General features: G+C 42.1%; 1 protein-coding gene across 1 annotated transcript; it reads left to right on the forward strand.

Annotated features, from left to right (window-relative positions):
* Positions 1–1,997: 1,997 nt before the first annotated feature.
* LOC307089599 (uncharacterized protein) lies at positions 1,998–19,074 on the forward strand (the record flags this gene model as incomplete). Its single annotated transcript, XM_079755948.1, is given in 10 exon segments — positions 1,998–2,087; positions 2,193–3,263; positions 7,368–7,548; positions 7,924–7,966; positions 9,689–9,850; positions 10,763–10,838; positions 13,204–13,464; positions 13,467–14,330; positions 14,333–14,767; positions 17,501–19,074. Coding segments are annotated over 9 exon segments (4,665 nt in total). The 5' UTR covers positions 1,998–2,087; positions 2,193–2,194.
* Positions 19,075–20,224: the final 1,150 nt, after the last annotated feature.

Genomic DNA, 20,224 nt, shown 5'->3' on the forward strand with positions numbered 1-20,224 from the left:
CTCCGGTGGAAATGCACCATTATAAAATAGGGGTTAAAATATAGACAAAACCGGATGGAGACATTTCACTCTGTCTTATATTTAATTTAGTACCTCCCTTTCGAAAATTCCAAAGTTGTCTTTAAGACTTTTTAAGGACCTGCGGGGACTATATATGTATGTATATATATGGTCATCTGACGTCCATCATTCATGTCTGTGACAATTCACTGTGGTTATATACGTGCATCAAATAAAGCAGTAAATAAATGCATGTCATCTGAGGGATGCTTTTATCTAAAGTGTTGAGACCCTGAACTCTGGGTTAAGCATGGGCCGATGCCAACACAGTACTCCACCATACGAGGTAGAAAGGGCAAATGTCTGTTGAACTCACTCATTCAGTCCACCTTTTCAATTCCGTTGGCGCCTTCATCTTCAACGACAGCATCGACCTCCCTTTAAAAAAAAAAGAAGAAAAAAAAAAGAAGTGAACTGTGAGTTAAAGTGGTTTTAATCTACTTGGATTAAGCCCTGGTCTGACATCAATAGCAGTTCTCCTGGGAGTAGAAGTAGAAGTTACTTTGATCCACTACTTAACCATAGTGTTACATTGCCTCACTGAAGGGTCCTACGAAAGAAATTGACTTTCGACCATCACTGCTTGTGCCAGATTCTCTGAAGTATAGCATACAAGTTTTTATCTGGTTAGACTAGCATAATACCTGTAAAATGCTTACAATACATGGAGTTTGTTACAATTAAAAAATATAGCACATACCTTTCTGATAATATTTGAGGGGCAGGTCAGGTTGGACATCTTGCTCAGTGATCCCTAAAATTTCCACAATACAAGTAATTAACTCAAACAATGATGAGTCAAAACAGCTCCAATTATTATTGCCAATTATTGCAAAGTTTCCCTCAGCTTACCCCACAGAGCCACAGCTGTCCAGAGACGAGTTCATAGTGACAGGCGTACTCATTCTCTACACCAGGGGTCCCTCTCTTATGGACTTGTTCAATTATCTTCAACATCTCAAAGGTTTTGGAGGCACCCAGCCCAGTGAAAATGTGGGCTGGGCCCTAACCCAATTATCAAAAGAAGCCATACCATGATGCATTAGTACTTATAGCTATTGAAGTAACTATACATTTTGTCAGATAAATTAAAAAGACCATGGACATTGTATTTATTACAAAAAATACTGAAAGTATGGTTGATGAATCATTTGGTTCAATCACATTAAGTATCCTTGTGGCGGGCGCGAGGAGACTAGGAGACACTCGCTGGTGTTGCTAGGTCACTACCTTCAGTTTGGACATGGAACTGCTAGTCGAGTCATCTCAGTCTTTAATGGGTCCATGATCTCACTATTGTGCGCTATATTCTAAACAGAATTATACAGGAGTTTATTCCGACCAAGTTATTTGACATTTGGCATTCCAGGAGTTCTAAAAGCAATGGCAATCCCAACCATACAGTTGTTAACAATTCAGTAAATATGCTGGTTTATAAATTGTGAATTTTCTAGGTAAAACTACTTTTAATTCAATGGAACTAACCGCCACATGGTGGCAAGTGTTTGTTATTTCTGACTGATAGTCATCTCGTTGGTCTGGTTCGTCTGCCCTACCCTGAGGCACATGACTTAGCTGTTTTATGAGGTTATAGTCTGAAAGGGTAAGCCTTATATAACTACCAATGTTAATCAATATCAAATAACAACCATAATAGCCGATATAACCTGAGCACACAGGGAGAGGGTTGTTCTTAATCCTGATCGGTTAGTCAAAAAAACACCTCTAAATCACAAGCATTTATTTTTTTTCCGGGCTTTCTGTCTCTGCCTTTTAAAGGTTGACTTATTTTAATGCCGCAAAGAAGAGAACACATAGCGAATATGATGTAGCCGATATAGTACCAACAATCAGGGTGTGGAAGGAGATAGGAGTTAGGGGAGGAGCGGAGACAACGTCCAGTTCATGAAACGAAACTTAAGGTTCATAGAAACTAAAGCCACCTGACGTGGAAGCAGTTCTCTCTTTCATGAGAAAAATTTATCAATATTTGGAAGAATAGTCTGACAGACATAAAACACAACAAGGTGAGTAAAACAGCACAACTTCAAGATTAGTTAAAACCTCTCTTCCCATTATGGAATTAGAAATATGTAATTGCTCAAGACATAAACCTTGTCGTCTGTGTCTAGGAATGGCCTCTGCTAACACTTCCTGGCCTGAAGAGAACTTTTCATGTTCCATCTGTCTGGATGTGTTAAACAATCCAGTTACCACCGCATGTGGACACAACTTCTGCAGAACCTGTATTACTCAGTTCTGGGATGAACAAGTCCAGTACAAATGTCCTCTTTGCAATGAGCTTTTCCACACAAGACCTGATTTACGGATCAATACCTTCTTATCAGAGCTGGCTACTCAGTTTAGAACGTCTGAACGAGTAAAAAAGCAGCTTTGTGTTGAACCAGGAGAAGTTCCCTGTGACGTCTGTACTGAGATCCAGCTGAAAGCCGTGAAGTCCTGTCTAGTGTGTCTTATCTCTTACTGCCCAACCCACCTGGAGCCACATCAGAGAGTCGCAGGCCTGAAGAAACATCGGCTGGTCGAGCCTATGGACCGTCTGGAAGACAGGATGTGTAAGAAACACAATCAACTACTGGAGCTCTTCTGCCAGACTGAACAGGTGTCTGTATGTAAGTCCTGCACAGAGACAGACCACAAGTCCCATCCTGTTGTTCCTCTAAAGGAGGAATATGAAGTGAAGACGGCCCAGCTTGGGAAGATAGAGGCTGAAGTTCCACGGATGATCCAGGAGAGAAAACTAAAGATTCAGGAGATCAGAGAGGCAGAAAGACAGCTCACTGCTCTGATAAGCTGTGTTGAAAAGTGGCGGGATGATTTCAACAAAACGATTAAAGAGAAACGGAAATCCACTGAGAAACAAACTGAAGACCTTGTCAAAGAGCTGGAGCAGGAAATAGAAGATCTGACCAATAGAAGCTCAGAAGTGAAGCAGCTCTCACACACCAAAGACCACCTCCACTTCCTCAAAGCCTTCAGATCCCTGAAGGATCCTCCACCCACCAGGGACTGGACGACGGTGGAGGTCCTTTCTCAGTCATACGTAGGGACCTTGAGGAGGTCCCTGGATCAGCTGAAGGAGACACTGAACATGGACACTGAACATGTGAATCTGGATCCTGATACAGCTCATCCCGAGCTCATCCCGTCTGAGGATGGGAAACGAGTACATCATAGACGAGGTATGAAACCCTGAAACAACTCGAAGAGATTTACACATAATATATGATTGATTGATTATGTTTATTTTCGTGTCATGCCACACAAGTGGCCCAACCCACACAGGATTTCATGACATATACCGATATAACTAAGCAAAGAGTGTAGTACATACACCCACGCCTTTTCAATAAAGTCTGACATCACAAAGTTTCTCTATTTGAATAGCCAAGCTAACATGTCTGTGTCACGCATATAATAAACTTCTTTTAGATGGACTTTATTGAACAACCTAAGTCACAAATCATGATAAAACGGACAATACAAAATAAAAATAATTTCATTGTTACAGTCTATTCTCCTCGCTGGTGCCCACCCACCGGCCTGAGTATTCCTGACCTAATCTGAGCACAAAGAGACTTCTTTCTCTTAGACAAGTTGTAAAGAATATAGTTTTCTGTAGCAAACACGTTTAATTTAAAAAAAAATACAAAGCATAGGCATGCTCCTAACTTTAGAAAAACTACTTTACCTATTGTAAGATCCATTCAACCTTTTCAGTAAAAACATTCTCACAACCCTGTCCCACACATAGATCATGCACTTCACTTGCCCATGCTCCAATTGTATGCATGTCACAATCAAACGCCTTTTTGGCCACACTATAAAAGTATGCTCATGTTTGCCTCTCCAAACTTTACCCCACATCCTAATGATTTAATTGTTCTGACTAGATCATTTATATCTACAGCGAAGAGAGTAGGCGATAAAGCATTTCCCTGCTTGACACCCGAGGAAGTGAAAAAACAGTTTGTAAGGAATGCATTCACCCTCACACCTGACTCAGGTGCATGACCGGTTTTGATGAGCATGTAATCAAGAATGTTTCGGTTTACTTAATCAAAAGCTTTCTGAAAATCAATGTAACAAACAAATGTAGGCATATTCTCCTGTAATCAATGTCGTACTATAGTACACAATGTGGAAATACAGTGGGGCAAAAAAGTATTTAGTCAGCCACCAATTGTGCAAGTTCTCCCACTTAAAAAGACGAGAGAGGCCTGTAATTTTCATCATAGGTAAACCTCAGCTATGAGAGAAAAAATGAAAAAAAAAATCCAGAAAATCACATTGTCTGATTTTTTAAGAATTTATTTGCAAATTATGGTGGAAAATAAGTATTTGGTCACCTACAAACCAGCAAGATTTCTGGCTTTCACAGACCTGTAACTTCTTCTTTAAGAGGCTCCTCTGTCCTCCACTCGTTTCCTGTATTAATGGCACCTGTTTGAACTCCTTATCAGTATAAAAGACACCTGTCCACAACCTTAAACAGTCACACTCCAAACTCCACTATGGCCAAGACCAAAGAGCTGTCAAAGGACACCAGAAACACAATTGTAGACCTGCACCAGGCTGGGAAGTCTGAATCTGCAATAGGTAAGCAGCTTGGTGTGAAGAAATCAACTGTGGGAGCAATTATTAGGAAATGGAATACATACAAGACCACTGATAATCTCCCTCGACCTGGGGCTCCACGCAAGATCTCACCCTGTGGGGTCAAAATGATCACAAAAACGGTGAACAAAAATCCCAGAACCACACGGGGGGACCTAGTGAATGACCTCCAGAGAGCTGGGACCAAAGTAACAAAGGCTACCATCACTAACACACTACGCCGCCAGGGACTCAAATCCTGCAGTGCCAGACGTGTCCCCCTGCTAAAGCCAGTGCATGTCCGGGCCCGTTTGAAGCTTGCTAGAGAGCATTTGGATGATCCAGAACAGGATTGGGAGAATGTCATATGGTCAGATGAAACCAAAATATAACTTTTTGGTAAAAACTCAACTCGTCGTGTTTGGAGGAGAAAGAATGCTGAGCTGCATCCAAAGAACACCATACCTACAGTGAAGCATTGGGGTGGAAACATCATGCTTTGGGGCTGTTTTTCTGCCAAGGGACCAGGACGTCTGATCCGTGTGACGGAAAGAATGAATGGGGCCATGTATCGTGAGATTTTGAGTGAAAACCTCCTTCCATCAGCAAGGGCACTGAAGATGAAACGTGACTGGGTCTTTCAGCATGACAATGACCCCAAACAGACCGCCCGGGCAACGAAGGAGTGGCTTGGTAAGAAGCATTTCAAGGTCCTGGAGTGGCCTAGCCAGTCTCCAGATCTCAACCCCATAGAAAATCTTTGGAGGGAGTTGAAAGTCTGTGTGGCCCAAAAACATCACTGCTCTAGAGGAGATCTGCATGGAGGAATGGTCCAAAATACCAGCAGCAGTGTGTAAAAAAAACCTTGTAAAGACTTACAGAAAACGTTTGACCTCTGTCATTGCCAACAAAGGGCATGTAACAAAGTATTGAGATGACCTTTTGTTATTGACCAAATACTTATTTTCCACCATAATTTGCAAATAAATTCTTTAAAAATCAGACAATGTGATTTTCTAGATTTTTTTTTTTTCATTTTGTCTCTCATAGCTGCGGTATACCTATGATGAAAATTACAGGCCTCTCTCATCTTTTTAAGTGGGAGAACTTGCACAATTGGTGGCTGACTAAATACTTTTTTGCCCCACTGTATGATCGATACAGGCCTTTCCCTTGCGAAATCCATTCTGTTCCTCAACCAGAAAGTTGTTAACCTATCATTAAGCAGAGTTAGAGAGAGAATAGTTCATAGACTGTGCTCATTAAACTGATACTTCTGTTATTAAGGGGCACTCTTGGATCATCCTTCTGGGATTTTGGAAAAGGATTTATAATAGATTTGAGCCAGAGCGAAGGAAATCTACTGGTTTCAAAACATTTTTTTAACAATATTAATATGTGTGGACATTGGAAACCACTGTCAAAGGTTAAATTGGTCTTAAAATTGTCTATGTGAAGGCAAAATATTCTTTCTTTGTCTTTTTCTTTCAGACAACATTTAAATAACACATTATACAGTATACACACAGAGTCTTCCTAATAGTATAATCCAATTCTAGCTTGACTTTTTTCATCGTCTTTGTGGTACACATAAATGGGTCAATTTGTGAACAAATACTAACCAGACAAATTCTGAAGATTTCACATTGATGGCACCTATATTTTGAAGACATTGATTGTTTTTGTTCTATATCAATTAGTTCACGGGTTAGATCTTGGACAGATCTTCTGGTAAATTCTCAATGCAAACTTAAAAAAGGCTCAATCTCTATCTTCTAATGACCTTAAACATTGTATCATAAAATATTCTGTAACATAATTAAATTTGCTATGACTGTGACCTAACCTAATATAACGTAACGTATCCTCTTAATAAGTAATTGAGGGTAGCGGCCCTTTTCTTCAACCAAACAACATTTTTATAAACATTATGCAAAGGTTTACGTAACAGAATTTCCGTTGAACTGGAGATCCTGCAATCATTTTGTTCTTCGGCTATTGATTAATCAGTCTAGCTCCTACTGGATTGGGGATTGATTAATCAGACCTGTCTGTTTTTGAATGTTTCCCGTACAGCAAATTTAAGTCAGGTTCAAGAATCTTTGATCATCTATTCCTTTCCACAGAGGTGTCACTGTAGGACCAACACAGTCATCCCTCGTTAACACCAATTAAGGGTCCGCTAATTGTTAAGCACCTGGGCTACGTCGTTACACAAACAAACGATCATCCTTCCCAGCGATTCTCAGCTATTAAGACCCTGAACAATACTTAGGCTATTTGTAGACTACACACTAATCTTTTTAAATTATGCACAGCCTTCCTTATCTATTTATTTATTCATTTATTGACCCAGCTTTTTTGCATTTGATATGGTGGATTTCATTCTGTGTTTTATCAATGGTATTTTGACTATTGTGTACTTTGTATCTATATCTCTATGCCCGGAATACTTGTTGTTACTGTTATGTCATTGTCTTCTGTCAATGTTGTCCGTGTGTAATGTGTTTATGCAGCCCACTCTTTTTACCTGCAACCAAATCTACCCTTGGGTACAAATAAAGTTACCTACCTACCAAAGGGATCCATTTGAGTAGATTATAAAAAAATAAGTTTTACTTAGACTCTCGCCCACCTCATCCTAACCACCACATCCTCCGTCCATCTCTCCGTCCCTCTGAATATTCAAGGCCCGGCGTTGCCGACGGCAACCGTGGACATCGAGAACCCCGAGATCTACCACACCCCGGGGGTGCACCGTAACCATAGCAACTCCCAGATGAACAGCATTGTGCACTCGCTCAAGAAGGAGAAGGGCGGGAAGAGGAAGACGCGGACCAAGGCGGACATCGGCCCACCCAGCAACTTCCAGTAAGCATCCATACTTTCCCCATAAAATACAGATTGCAAGGTAGCCGATACAAAAAACAAATATTTCAGATAAAATGGATAAAAAAAACACGATTCCGATAAATAGACCGCCTTCCGTTCAGACACCATCACATTATTTGTTGCTCGGCACATATTTCACTTCAATGTAGTGGTCTGTTTTTGTAACTCGTGGCAGCTAACTTGGCAGCTGATCAAAGTGTCTCCTTTTGATGCCCTCTCTCCATTTCTCTGTATTGTCTTACAAACTTGCTCTCTCTCTCCCCCTCCCTCTCCTCGCTCTTCTCTCTCTCTGTATTGCCTTACACCCTCTCTCTACCTGTACTGACTTACACTCTCCCTCTCCCTCACTTTTAGGCACATTGGACACGTGGGCTGGTATCCCAACACAGGCTTTGATGTAAGTCAACTCTGACACGATTGTGTCAACATCCGCATACAAGTCGACTCACAAAACGGGCAGGGACGCTATGAAAATACGTTTTCATGTCTGGGTGCCGTTGGAGTAGATAAGTGCATATGCCGACTTTTGTTTAATCGTTCAGTTCATCAGTTGGACATTTTTCCAAAGTTATTTGAAGGTATTAGTATGTAAACATATTTAAAAATAATTGGTTTGCTTAGTTATTTTGCTTAGCCCTCTTGATGTTTCTAGTTTGAGTGAAATTAGTTTAATGTTTATGTAGTCCTAAAGAAGTACACGTATGAGTATCCTGTAGCAACTGCAACATAATGCAGTGCAGTTCTGCTCAGCCACCGCTAGGCGGTACAGTGTTGTTTACCTCCCCGTGCAGATGGGTTGAGGCACTTTAGGGAAGTGTATATTAAAGGAAATTCAACTTCTTAAACAGCTTAATTTAGATGCAAATTGATGTATTAAGCTACATAGTAGTTCTGGTTGGGATACTACTCCAAAATCTAGACTTAAACACAGAAAGTTATAAAAGGGTGCAATACAATTTACATATTTTAAGGTTCATCTTGTATTTAGCTAGCCTGGTCCTACCAGACTCTCGTACTTCATTTCAATTGCACAGAGATTCTGGACCCACTCAATTGCCTAACGTTAACTCACTTGAAGGCGGGAGTCTGTTTACGGTTAAAACTATTGGATCTGCCCAGTGCCACTCTGGATCTGCCATTACCAATCGCTAATGTTTGGCCGGGAATCACTTTGCGCGCAGGCTGTAAACAAACCAAACACCGTGCGTGAAGATGTCCGTCAACGAGAGCTGACTTTAACGTCATTGTTCTCAGCCACTCCCTCTGTTCGCTGATTGGACGCACAAAATTTGGACAGAGAAAACCCAGGAATATACGGCAAACCTAGAGTGGGTAGCCCCACCCATTCTGCCGGCGATTTGAGTTCACCCTGCACAAGGGTCTGGAGATGCGCAATACATTTCTTTCTGTTTCCGATCCGTTTTTTGCGGGAGCTAATCACCAAGCTGGCTTTTCCCCTTGGCGCGGTATTGGCTAGTTTAACACAATTGCGACAGGGAAGCGACGGCAAACAGCCAATCGTGTACAGAGTCAGTTGAACTAGGCCCGTTGATCACGCCTCTTGTGCTGAAGGAAATTACGGCAGCTTCCCCTGACCAACGTGCAATCTACGATTGAGCTTGGTCTGGCAATAGCCAGATTACCGCAAACCCAGACGTAGTGCTGAAGGGAAATGAGAATTGAGCGGAAGTACTTAGGCGGGCGGAGCCAGGGTAGTATTTAGCGTTAGAAGAGTCAAATAGATGACTTGGGAAGATAGTGATTATGGAATGTAAAAAGCACTCAGATTGGCTTGGGATATAGCTGAGACCAGGCGCGTCGTTAGATCTGGGCATTCGAGGCTATAGTCCCGGATCTTTTGGGAATAGCCCCGGACCGCTGTGCCGTCCAAAAAAATGAAATAAATAAATAATAATGATAAAAATAGCCCCGTAGAGTATACTTCTTTGTGGTTGCATTACCAGCAGCCATAGATACAACATTGTAGCCAGTGAAAACCGCAAAATTCTGAGCGTCCATATATGGGCAGATTTAGAATAATTTGTTGCAAAATGTTGCAAATTCAAAGTTGGTATTCTTTCTTCTCCCTCGACCAACACATGATCCCCCCCCCCCCCAGATGAACAACCTGGACCCCGAGCTCAAGCGACTGTTCGACATGTGCGGCATCTCGGAGGCCCAGCTGAAGGACAAGGAAACGTCCAAGGTCATCTACGAGTTCATCGAGAAGAAGGGAGGCGTGGAGGCAGTGAAGAACGAGCTCAGGAGACAATGTGAGCGGGCCGCTTGAGGAGGAAGGATCTAGCGAAAGGATCTCCCCTCTGGTCCATGTGAGGCTGGAAGACTTCGCTTTGTGTAACATCATTGAATCTTGAATGGATTGCATTTGTTATTTTATTATGGTTATTTGCAGGGCCGGAGTAGGACCTATTTTCAGTGCGGGAGTTTCAGGCCCAGACCGGCCCACTTTTTTCAGTGGTGGAAGAATTTAAATCAATAAACAGTGCAAAACTCTTATTACACCTTTTTATTGGGTATTGGATCAACGTTTGCCAAATGAAAAAAATCATCCTCAAGGATCAGTTTAGAAGAAAAAAAAAAGTTACTTTAACTATAAATTATATATAAAACATACAATGTTATCCCATTACATATTTTGTGAGTTCTATGTGTGGGTTATCTTATATCAAATTATTTAAATATATATTTTCTATATTTCTCTACATGTCCCCTCAGTCCTGGCCTCTTCGTGTCTATCGGGTTCACCAGCAGCATCAGACAGGCTGGACTGCTGCTCTGAGTCTACAAAATATTTGATATTTGATATAATTGATTATCGTGTTTGTGCTGTTTTTGATTTTACATGAAATATGTTGTCCAGTCTTGCCTCCTCAGCGTCGGACTGGCTTATCTCTTCTGTTGCTACACAAAATAGAAGGGGTTAGACTACTTAATTGCTTGGGCTAACTTACACAGATCATGCTGGAGTTTACATGTTGATTTTCCCAAATGATATTTGTGATTCGTCATATGGCTTAACAAAATAAAATAGTAATGATGAATTGGTTTAAGCTTACATTGTATAATCCTTATTATGTATACTGCGATGCTGGGGTTAAAATATCAGATGAATAAAGAACGTCTACTTTAGGAGAGGAAAAATAATTGTGAAAGTATTTTTTTCCCACCCAAGCGGCCAAAAATCCTTTTGAAACTGTACCGGCCCAACGGGAAACCTCCCAAACGTCCCGATGGCCACCCCGGGCCTGGTTATTTGTTGTTCTTCATTTAAAGAGGTGATGTTTGAAGCTTAAAGGGGCGATATTATGAGTGAATGTAATTAGGCGTTACAAGCCGTCTGAAAATTAGCCTTTTCCTGTGTTTTAGTGACATCCCACGAGGGAGTGGGATGTCACTAAAACACAGGAAAAGGCAGATTTTCAGACGGCTTGTAACGGCTAATCACACTCACACCTGATCGCATAATATCACCCCTTTAAGGTTAAAATGTTAAAAATGGTGGCTGTAGGGTACAGTGTTCTCTCCTCAATGTTTTTGTGATTAGATTATGCAGGTACCCTCCATGGGTTTTGCGTAAACTTTTTCTCTACCTTCTCTTTCTCTACCTAAACCGGTAGCAGACACCATCACACAGAGCATTGAGACTAGTGCCGAATTACTGCGAGAAACCGGGAGTGAGCGAGAGGAGGCGGGGCTATGTTGGCGCTGATGGGTGTCTTTTAACTCGCTGCTGGAGAGAAGAGAGCGATAAAAGTGCAGCTGGTATTTGTGTGTCGATACTGCAGAGAATGATTATTGAAACGGTTTCAAAATTCAGCATCGATATTTGAAGCAAAGACCCAACCCATCTCTGTCTGATTGGTTTAGACCACGATATGAGCCTACCTTTACTGTGAGTTCCTTCAAAGGAGATAAAACGCTTTGCTCGCAGAGAGAGAGAGAGAAGGGCGATGGAAGTTTAGGCATTCGCAATGAAATAGTTGGGTTCAGCGTACAGAAAAGTACTCCCTTATGGCGCATTTCCACCGGCGGGTGCTCTTCGGCCCAGCACGCCTGAGCTCAGTAGTGAAGGGGCGGTATAGCCCAGCTCAGCTACAGAGCGTATTTCCACCGCCGACTGTACCCTTATGGTAGGTCGGGTTTAAGCCGGATGGCGATAGCCACGGCAGCTACGTTAGCATCATGCCCTCATAGCAGCCCGACAAAGTGTAGCCTGCTAATGATTCCAAGGAAAAAGAAGAACGCAGAACAATGAACAAAGAGCAACAATGTAGGACTTCTGAGAGGACGTCAAACTTTTGCGCGAAATTATCTTCAGTAAACAAAGCTTTCGCCGTTGTCCAGCAATACCTTGGAGGGTACTGTGTTTGTTTGATATGGTGCGTTCCTGAATCCTCGGACGCCAGCCTTCCGAGTTGCACTTTTGACATAATTTCTGCTGTCCAGAGACAAGTTCCCAGTGGCATGCGTACTCATTCTCTACACCAGGGGTCCTTCTCTTATGGACTTGTTCGTTAATCTTCAACATCTCAAAAGGCTTTTGAGGCACCCAGCCCACAGAAAATGTGCTGTTTTGGGACTCATCCATAACCCAATTATCAAAAGAAGCCATACCATCATGCATTAGTACCTATAGCTATTGAAGTAATTATATATTTTGTCAGATACATGTAAATGACCATAAACATTTAATTTATGACCAAAAATACAAAAAGTTTGGTTGATGAATCATTTGGTTAGATTACCTCAGTATCCTCGCGGACCGCTGGAGGAGACTATAGACACTCGCTGGTGTTGCTAGGGCGCCATCTTCAGTTTGGACCTGGAACTGCTAGTCAAGTCATCTCACTATTGTGCGCTATAATCTAAACACAATTATACAGGAGTTAATTCCGACCAAGTTACTTGACATTTGGCATTCCATGAGGTCTAAAAGCAATGGCAATCCTAACCATACAGTTTTCAACAATTCAGTAAATATGCTGTCTTATAAATTGTGAATTTTCTTGGTAAACCTACTTTTAATTCAATGGAACTAACCGCCACATGGTGGCAAGTGTTTGTTGTCTCTGACTGATAGTCATCTCGTTGGTCTGGTTCGTCTGCCCTACCCTGAGGCACATGACTCAGCTGTTTTATGAGGTTATATTGCATCTGTGAGGTAAGCCTTATATAACTTCCAATGTTAATCAATGTTAAATAACAACCATAAAAGCACATATAACCTGAGCACACAGGGAGAGGGTTGTTCTTAATCCTAATCAGTTAGACAACAAACACTTCTGAATCTAAAGAAGAAGAGAACACACGCATATGACGTAAGCGACACAGTACATGAATGAGCCAACATTCACGGTGTGGAAGGAGGCAGGAGTTAGGGGAGGAGCGAAGAGAACGTCCTGTTCAGGAAACAAAACTTAAGGTTCATAGAAACTAAAGCGACCTGACGTGGAAGCAGTTCTCTCTCTCAGGAGAAAAATGTATCAATATTTTGAAGAATAGTCTGACAGACATGAACCACAACAAGGTAAGTAAAACAGCACAACTTTGAGTGAAGTTAAAACCTTTCTCCCCGTTATGGATTTAGGCATTAACCTTGTCGTCTGTGTCTAGGAATGGCCTCTGCTAACACTTCCTGTTCGGAGGAGAACTTTTCGTGTTCCATCTGTCTGGATGTGTTCAACAGCCCAGTTACCACCGCATGTGGACACAACTTCTGCAGAACCTGTATTACTAAGTTCTGGGATGAACAAATCAAGTACAAATGTCCTGTTTGCAACAAGCTTTTTGACACAAGACCTGATCTACAGGTCAATACCCTCTTAACAGAGATGGTTGATCGGTTTGGAACGTCCGTACGAGTAAAAGAGCAGCCTTCTGTGCTGGGACCCAGCTGAAGGCTGTGAAGTCCTGTCTAGTGTGTCTTATCTCTTACTGCCCAACCCACCTGGAGCCACATCATAGAGTCGCAGGCCTGAAGAAACATCGGCTGGTCGAGCCTATGGACCGTCTGGAAGACAGGATGTGTAAGAAAAACAATCAACTACTGGAGCTCTTCTGCATGACTGAGCAGGTGTCTGTATGCCAGTTCTGCACAGAGGATGACCTCAAGTCCCATCCTGTTGTACCGCTAAAGGATGAATATGAAGTGAAGACCGCCCAGCTTGGGAAGATAGAGGCTGAAATTCCACAGATGATCCAGGAGAGAAAACTAAAGATTCAGGAGATCAAAGAGGCAGACAGACAGATAGCTGATGTTGCACAGGTCCTCAATGCTCTGATAAGCTATGTTGAAAAGTGGCGGGATGATTTCAACCAAACGATTAAAGAGAAACGGAAATACAGTGAGATACAAACTGAAGACCTCGTCAAAGAGCTGGAGCAGGAAATCGAAGATCTGACCAATAGAAGCTCAGAAGTGAAACAGCTCTCACACACCAAAGACCACCTACACTTCCTCCAGGCCTGCAGATCCCTGAAGAATCCTCCACACACCAGGGACTGGACATCGGTGGAGGTCCGTTCTCTGTCATCCGTAGGGACTTTGAGGAGATCCCTGAATCAACTGGAGGAGACACTGGACATGGAGATGAAGAAGCTGCGTGATGATGCTGAACTGAAGAGGGTCCAGCAGTATGCAGTAGACGTGACTCTGGATCCTGATACAGCTCATCCCAATCTGATCCTGTCTAGGGATGGGAAACAAGTACATGATGGAGGTGTAAGAGACTCCGAAAGTGCTTCAAGGGATTTAAACATAGTTTCTGTGTTGTCACAAGGCAGAGCTTCTCCTCAGGGAGATTTTACTTTGAGGTCCAGGTTAAAGACAAGACTACATGGTCTTTAGGAGTGGTCAGAGCTTCTATCAGCAGAGCATGTATCATATTGACCCCTGAGGCTGGTGGTTGGACCCTCTACCATGGCAAGGATGGGTTGGTATTTAGAGACGACCCTAATGTCTGTCTTCCTCTGAGAGCTGAGCTCCAGAAGGTGGGGGTGTTTGTGGATTATGATGAGGGTCTGGTCTCCTTCTATGATGTGGAAGCCAGGGTTCATCTCTACTCTGCTACTGGCTGCACCTTCACTGAGCCTCTCTATCCACTCCTCCGTCCCTGTTCACATAATGGACGTACAAACTCTGCCCCCCTTATCATTTCACCTGTCAATAAAATAGTCTAGGACTTTTGTTTGATTATTAAATATTCAAATGACCACTACACCTGAATTCCTGAACTAGAATCTACGTGAGATCTTCATTAATGCCGTACTGCTGTCATTTCACGAGATCTTGAAAAATATAACCCATTATAAAGGATAAGATTACACTACATATGTGTCTGTTTTCTCTGATATGTTTAAGCTATACAATTGTTGCGGTTATGTAGGACATGTTTAGAGGATTATTTTTATGAATAATGATGTTTTTTTCATTTCTATTGGTTTTATTTAACCTCTGACTATTGAATTACTAAACAATCCAATGTTCTTACGCTTGTGATTTTAATAAAAGGAAAAGGCAATTTGTATTACGTGTGGGCCTACATTATCATTGTCATAGATAATTTCAGTGAAATTTATACATTCCAGTCCAATTGTATTCAGTAGAAATACTATCCCAGTAGAAGACACAAATTGTATTTGTTAGTTGCCTAAAACCCTTATTTTGATAATTTTGAGATTGATGGAACGTTTTATATCACTGAAGAATTGCAAAAGTTAGTACTCGATGGACCGGTAAATAACTTGATCTCCGTCAGACAACCCTTCATGTATTACACACTAACACAAAGCTTAGTGACTTCATGTAAAGATTTTCACCAAGTACCGTGACTTTGACTCTTCAGCCCTCCTCTCCTCTCCTTCCTGCCTCTTCTCCTCCTCACTCTTACCTTTTGTTATGGGGGAGTAGAGCGAGTGGACCCAAATACTCGGCACAGACAGTAAATGGAAGGGTCTTTACGGAAGACCAACAAATAACTCAAGGCGGGACTAGGTGCTTGAAGGCTGGAGGGTAGTTGGACAGGGGAGGGTTCGCCAACAGGAGGGTAGTACATAAATACATACATACATATATATGTCTCACGCATTCGGCGTGACACACACGCAATCCAACCCATGCACTCGCTCACACGCCACACTTCCTATTTCTCACGCAGAGAAATTACCAGTATAGCGCCCACAAATTTGCGCCGCTATTTAACAGTGGAACAGGTAGGAATCAAATGGGTTCCCCGTACGTAGGGTAAGCAGACGTCCTCTTTTGCCCGGACATGCCCTCTTTTTGAGATACATTAAAAAAAAATGTGTCCGGCGGAATTTCAAAATCGTCCTGGATTTTTTACAAAGCCTCATATATGTTCACATTGAATTTGCGTTGCGTTTCTCTGGGTCATTCACAAACTAGATAGGCTACGCCATCCCCAACTCAGTTCTGTTCGCTGTGCATTGGTGGAAGTGAGAAGGGGAGAGGTTAAGTAGAGGCTTCAGATTGGACGGTTTGACTTTAGAGTTACCGTCATGTTATGTATTTTTTTTTTTTTTACCATTATTTTTTTATAGGGACTAACATTAACACATATCTCCTACAGGGGATTGATAAAGTTCTATCTATTGAACAGAAATAAACACTCAGTCATACTTTACACACTTTACCACAGCATTGGCCTACTGAATGCGACAGTAGGACTGAATGCCACAAGAATACAAATTCATGGTTTTGCACGTTTACAACGTTTAAAAGTTCAGGGACAAGTATATGCCTCTACTGGTGTTGCTGAAGCCAATAATCTTTTGAGGCAGTGTTGTTTCTGAATATAAGTGTTAAGGGCCAATAATGCTTACTATCATACATTAGTCACCATGTGTCTGGACATTTGTATGCAGTCACATGTTAATATACAACTCCCCGACAAAATCTCAGTCTGAACTCAGTTCAAAACTTTGAGAGCCCTGTACATACATACATACATACATACATACATACATACATACATACATACATACATACATACAGACTTCTCTCTATAACAAAGCAGTAAATAAATACATGCCACCTGGGAAATGCTTTTATCCAAAGTGTCGAGACCCTGAACTCTGTCCTTAGCATGGGCCGATGCTAACACCGTGCTCCACCAAACGAGCTGGAAAGGACAACTGTCTGTTCAACTCACTCAGTCCTCCTTTTTAATTTCGTTGGGCGTTTTATCAGATAAACATTTTATTTATTACCAAAAATACATACCAAGTTTGGTTGATGGATCATTTGGTTAGATTACCTCAGTGTCCTCGTGGACCGCTGGAGGAGACTAGAGACACTCGCTGGTGTTGCTAGGGCGCCATCTTCAGTTTGGACCTGGAACTGCTAGTCGAGTCATCTCACTATTGTGTGCTATAATCTAAACACCATTATACAGGAGTTAATTCTGACAAAGTTCTGCCTGGACAAGAAGCATTCCATGAGTTCTAAAAGCAATGGAGATCCCCACATACAGTTATGAACAATTCAGTAAACTGCCGTCTTATAAATTGTGAATATTCTAGGTAAACCTTGTTGTCTCTGACCGATGGAGAAGTCGTTGCATATGACGTTTTCCCGGACTCTCTGTGTCTCTTGTCTTTTAAAGGTTGACATATTTTAATGACGCGAAGAAGAGAACACATAGCGAATATGATGCAGCCGACACATGAATGCGCCAAAATCCAGGGTGTGGAAGGAGGAAGTAGTTAGGGGAGGAGAGGAGAGAACGTCCTGTTCAGAAAACGAAACTTAAGGTTCATAATTACAAACTAAAGCCACCCGACGTGGAAGCAGTTCTCTCTTTCAGGAGAAAGAATTATCAATATTTGGAAGAATAGTCTGACAGGCATAAAACACAACAAGGTGAGTAAAACAGCACAACTTTGAGAGAAGTTAAAACCTTTCTTACTTCATGGTCTGAAGAGAACTTTTCATGTTCCATCTGTCTGGATGTATTGGACAGCCCAGTTACCACCGCATGTGGACACAACTTCTGCAGAACCTGTATTACTAAGGTCTGGGATGAACAAGTCCAGTACAAATGTCCTCTTTGCAATGAGCTTTTCCGCACAAGACCTGATTTACGGATCAATACCTTCTTATCAGAGTTGGCTACTCAGTTTACAACGTCTGAACGAGTAAAAAAGCAGCTTTGTGTTAAACCAGGAGAAGTTCCCTGTGACTTCTGTACTGGGACCCAGCTGAAGGCCGTGAAGTCCTGCCTGATGTGTCTTATCTCTTGCTGCCAAACCCACCTGGAGCCACATCATAGAGTCGCAGGCCTGAAGAAACATCGGCTGGTCGAGCCTATGGACCGTCTGGAAGACAGGATGTGTAAGAAACACAATCAACTACTGGAGCTCTTCTGCCAGACTGAGCAGGTGTCTGTATGCCAGTTCTGCACAGAGGATGACCACAAGTCCCATCCTGTTGTTCCTCTAAAGGAGGAATATGAAGTGAAGACGGCCCAGCTTGGGAAGATAGAGGCTGAAGTTCCACGGATGATCCAGGAGAGAAAACTAAAGATTCAGGAGATCAGAGAGGCAGACAGACAGATCACTGCTCTGATAAGCTGTGTTGAAAAGTGGCGGGATGATTTCAACAAAACGATTAAAGAGAAACGGAAATCCACTGAGAAACAAACTGAAGACCTCATCAATGAGCTGGAGCAGGAAATAGAAGATCTGACCAATAGAAGCTCAGAGGTGAAGCAGCTCTCACACACTAAAGACCACCTCCACTTCCTCCAGGCCTTCAGATCCCTGAAGGATCCTCCACCCACCAGGGACTGGACGACGGTGGAGGTCCTTTCTCAGTCATACGTAGGGACCTTGAGGAGATCCCTGGATCAGCTGGAGGAGACACTGGACATTGAGATGAAGAAGCTGCCTGATGATGCTGAACTGAAGAGGGTCCAGCAATATGCAGTAGATTTGACTCTGGATCCTGATACAGCTCATCCCGAGCTCATCCTGGATGGGAACCGAGTACATGATGGAGGTTTAAAGAAGAGACTCCGACACAGCTTTAAGAGATTTATAAATTGTTTATGTGTTGTCACAAGGCAGCGCTTCTCCTCAGGGAGATTTTACTTTGAGGTCCAGGTTAAAGACAAGACTGCATGGTGTTTAGGAGTGGTCAGAGCGTCCCTCAGCAGAAGTGGTTGGATCATATTGACCCCTGAGACGGGTTGTTGGACTCTCTACTACGACAAGGATGGGTTGGTATTTAGAGATGACCCTGCTGTCCGTCTCCCTCTGAGAGCTGAGCTCCAGAAGGTGGGGGTGTTTGTTGATTATGATGAGGGTCTGGTCTCCTTCTATGACGTGGAAGCCAGGGTTCATCTCTACTCTGCTACTGGTTGCACCTTCAGTGAGCCTCTCTATCCATACCTCCGTCCCTGTTCAGGTTATGGAGGTACAAACTCTGCCCCCCTGGTAATCTCACCTGTCAATAAAACAGTCTAGGATTTTTGATAATAAAATATTCAAACGACCAAAACACCAGAATTCCTGAATTTAGAATCTATGCAAGATCTGAGATATCTGCATTAGAAGATCTTGAAGAATAGCACCCATTATAAGGATAAGATTACACTAGATATGTCAGTTTTTGCTTACACGTTTAAAGCTATACAATTGTTGCAGTTATGTAGAACATGTTTAGAGGATACATTTTTATGAATAACTTGTTTTTTTTTAAATTCTATTGGTTTTAACTTCTGACTAGTGAATAACACACCAATCCATTGTTCTTACCTTTGTGATTTTAATGAAAGGAAAAGTAAAAAAATGTAATGTGTGGGCCTACATTATCTTTGTAATATATAATTTCCTTGGAATAGATACATTCCAGTCAGAACGTTTTAGATCACTGAAGAAAAAGTTAGCATTGGATGAACCGGTAAATAACTTGATCCCCATCATACAACCTTTAATGTATTACACACTTACACAAAGCTCAAAGTGAATACACGTTAAGATTCTTCCCAAGTACCTCTCTTACCTTTTGTTATGGGGGAGAAGAGCGAGTGGACCCAAATGCTCGACCCAGATAGTAAATTGAAGGGGTCTTTACTGAGGATCAACAAATAGGTAAAGGCGGGACTTGAAGGCTGGAGGATAGTTGGACAGGGGAGGGTTCGGCAACAGGAGGGTAGTACATACATACAAACACACAGACTTGTGTGGGTGTATGTATATATATATATATACTTACGTCATCTGATGTCCATCTTTCATGTCTGCGACAATTCACTGTGGTTATATACTTGCAATTAATAAAGCAGTAAACAAATACATGCCATCTGGGAGATGCTTTTATCCAAAGGGTCGAGACCCTTAACTCTGACCTTAGCATGGGCCAATGAGAACACTGTGCTCCACCAAACAAGTAAGACAGGAGGACCACTGTCTGTTGAACTCACTCAGCCCACCTTTTAAATTCCGTTGACCCCTTCATCTTCAACGAGTTTCGACATCCCTTTAAAAAAAAAAAAAAAAAAAAAGAATAAATAGAAGTGAACTGGGAATTAAAGTGGTTTTAATCTACTTGAATTAAGCCCTGGTCGGACTTCAATAGCAGTTCTCCTGGAAGTAGAAGTAGAAGTGACTTTGA

The sequence above is a fragment of the Pollachius pollachius genome (genome assembly GCF_949987615.1).
Source record: "Pollachius pollachius genome assembly, chromosome: 18".
Lineage (NCBI taxonomy): Eukaryota > Metazoa > Chordata > Actinopteri > Gadiformes > Gadidae > Pollachius > Pollachius pollachius.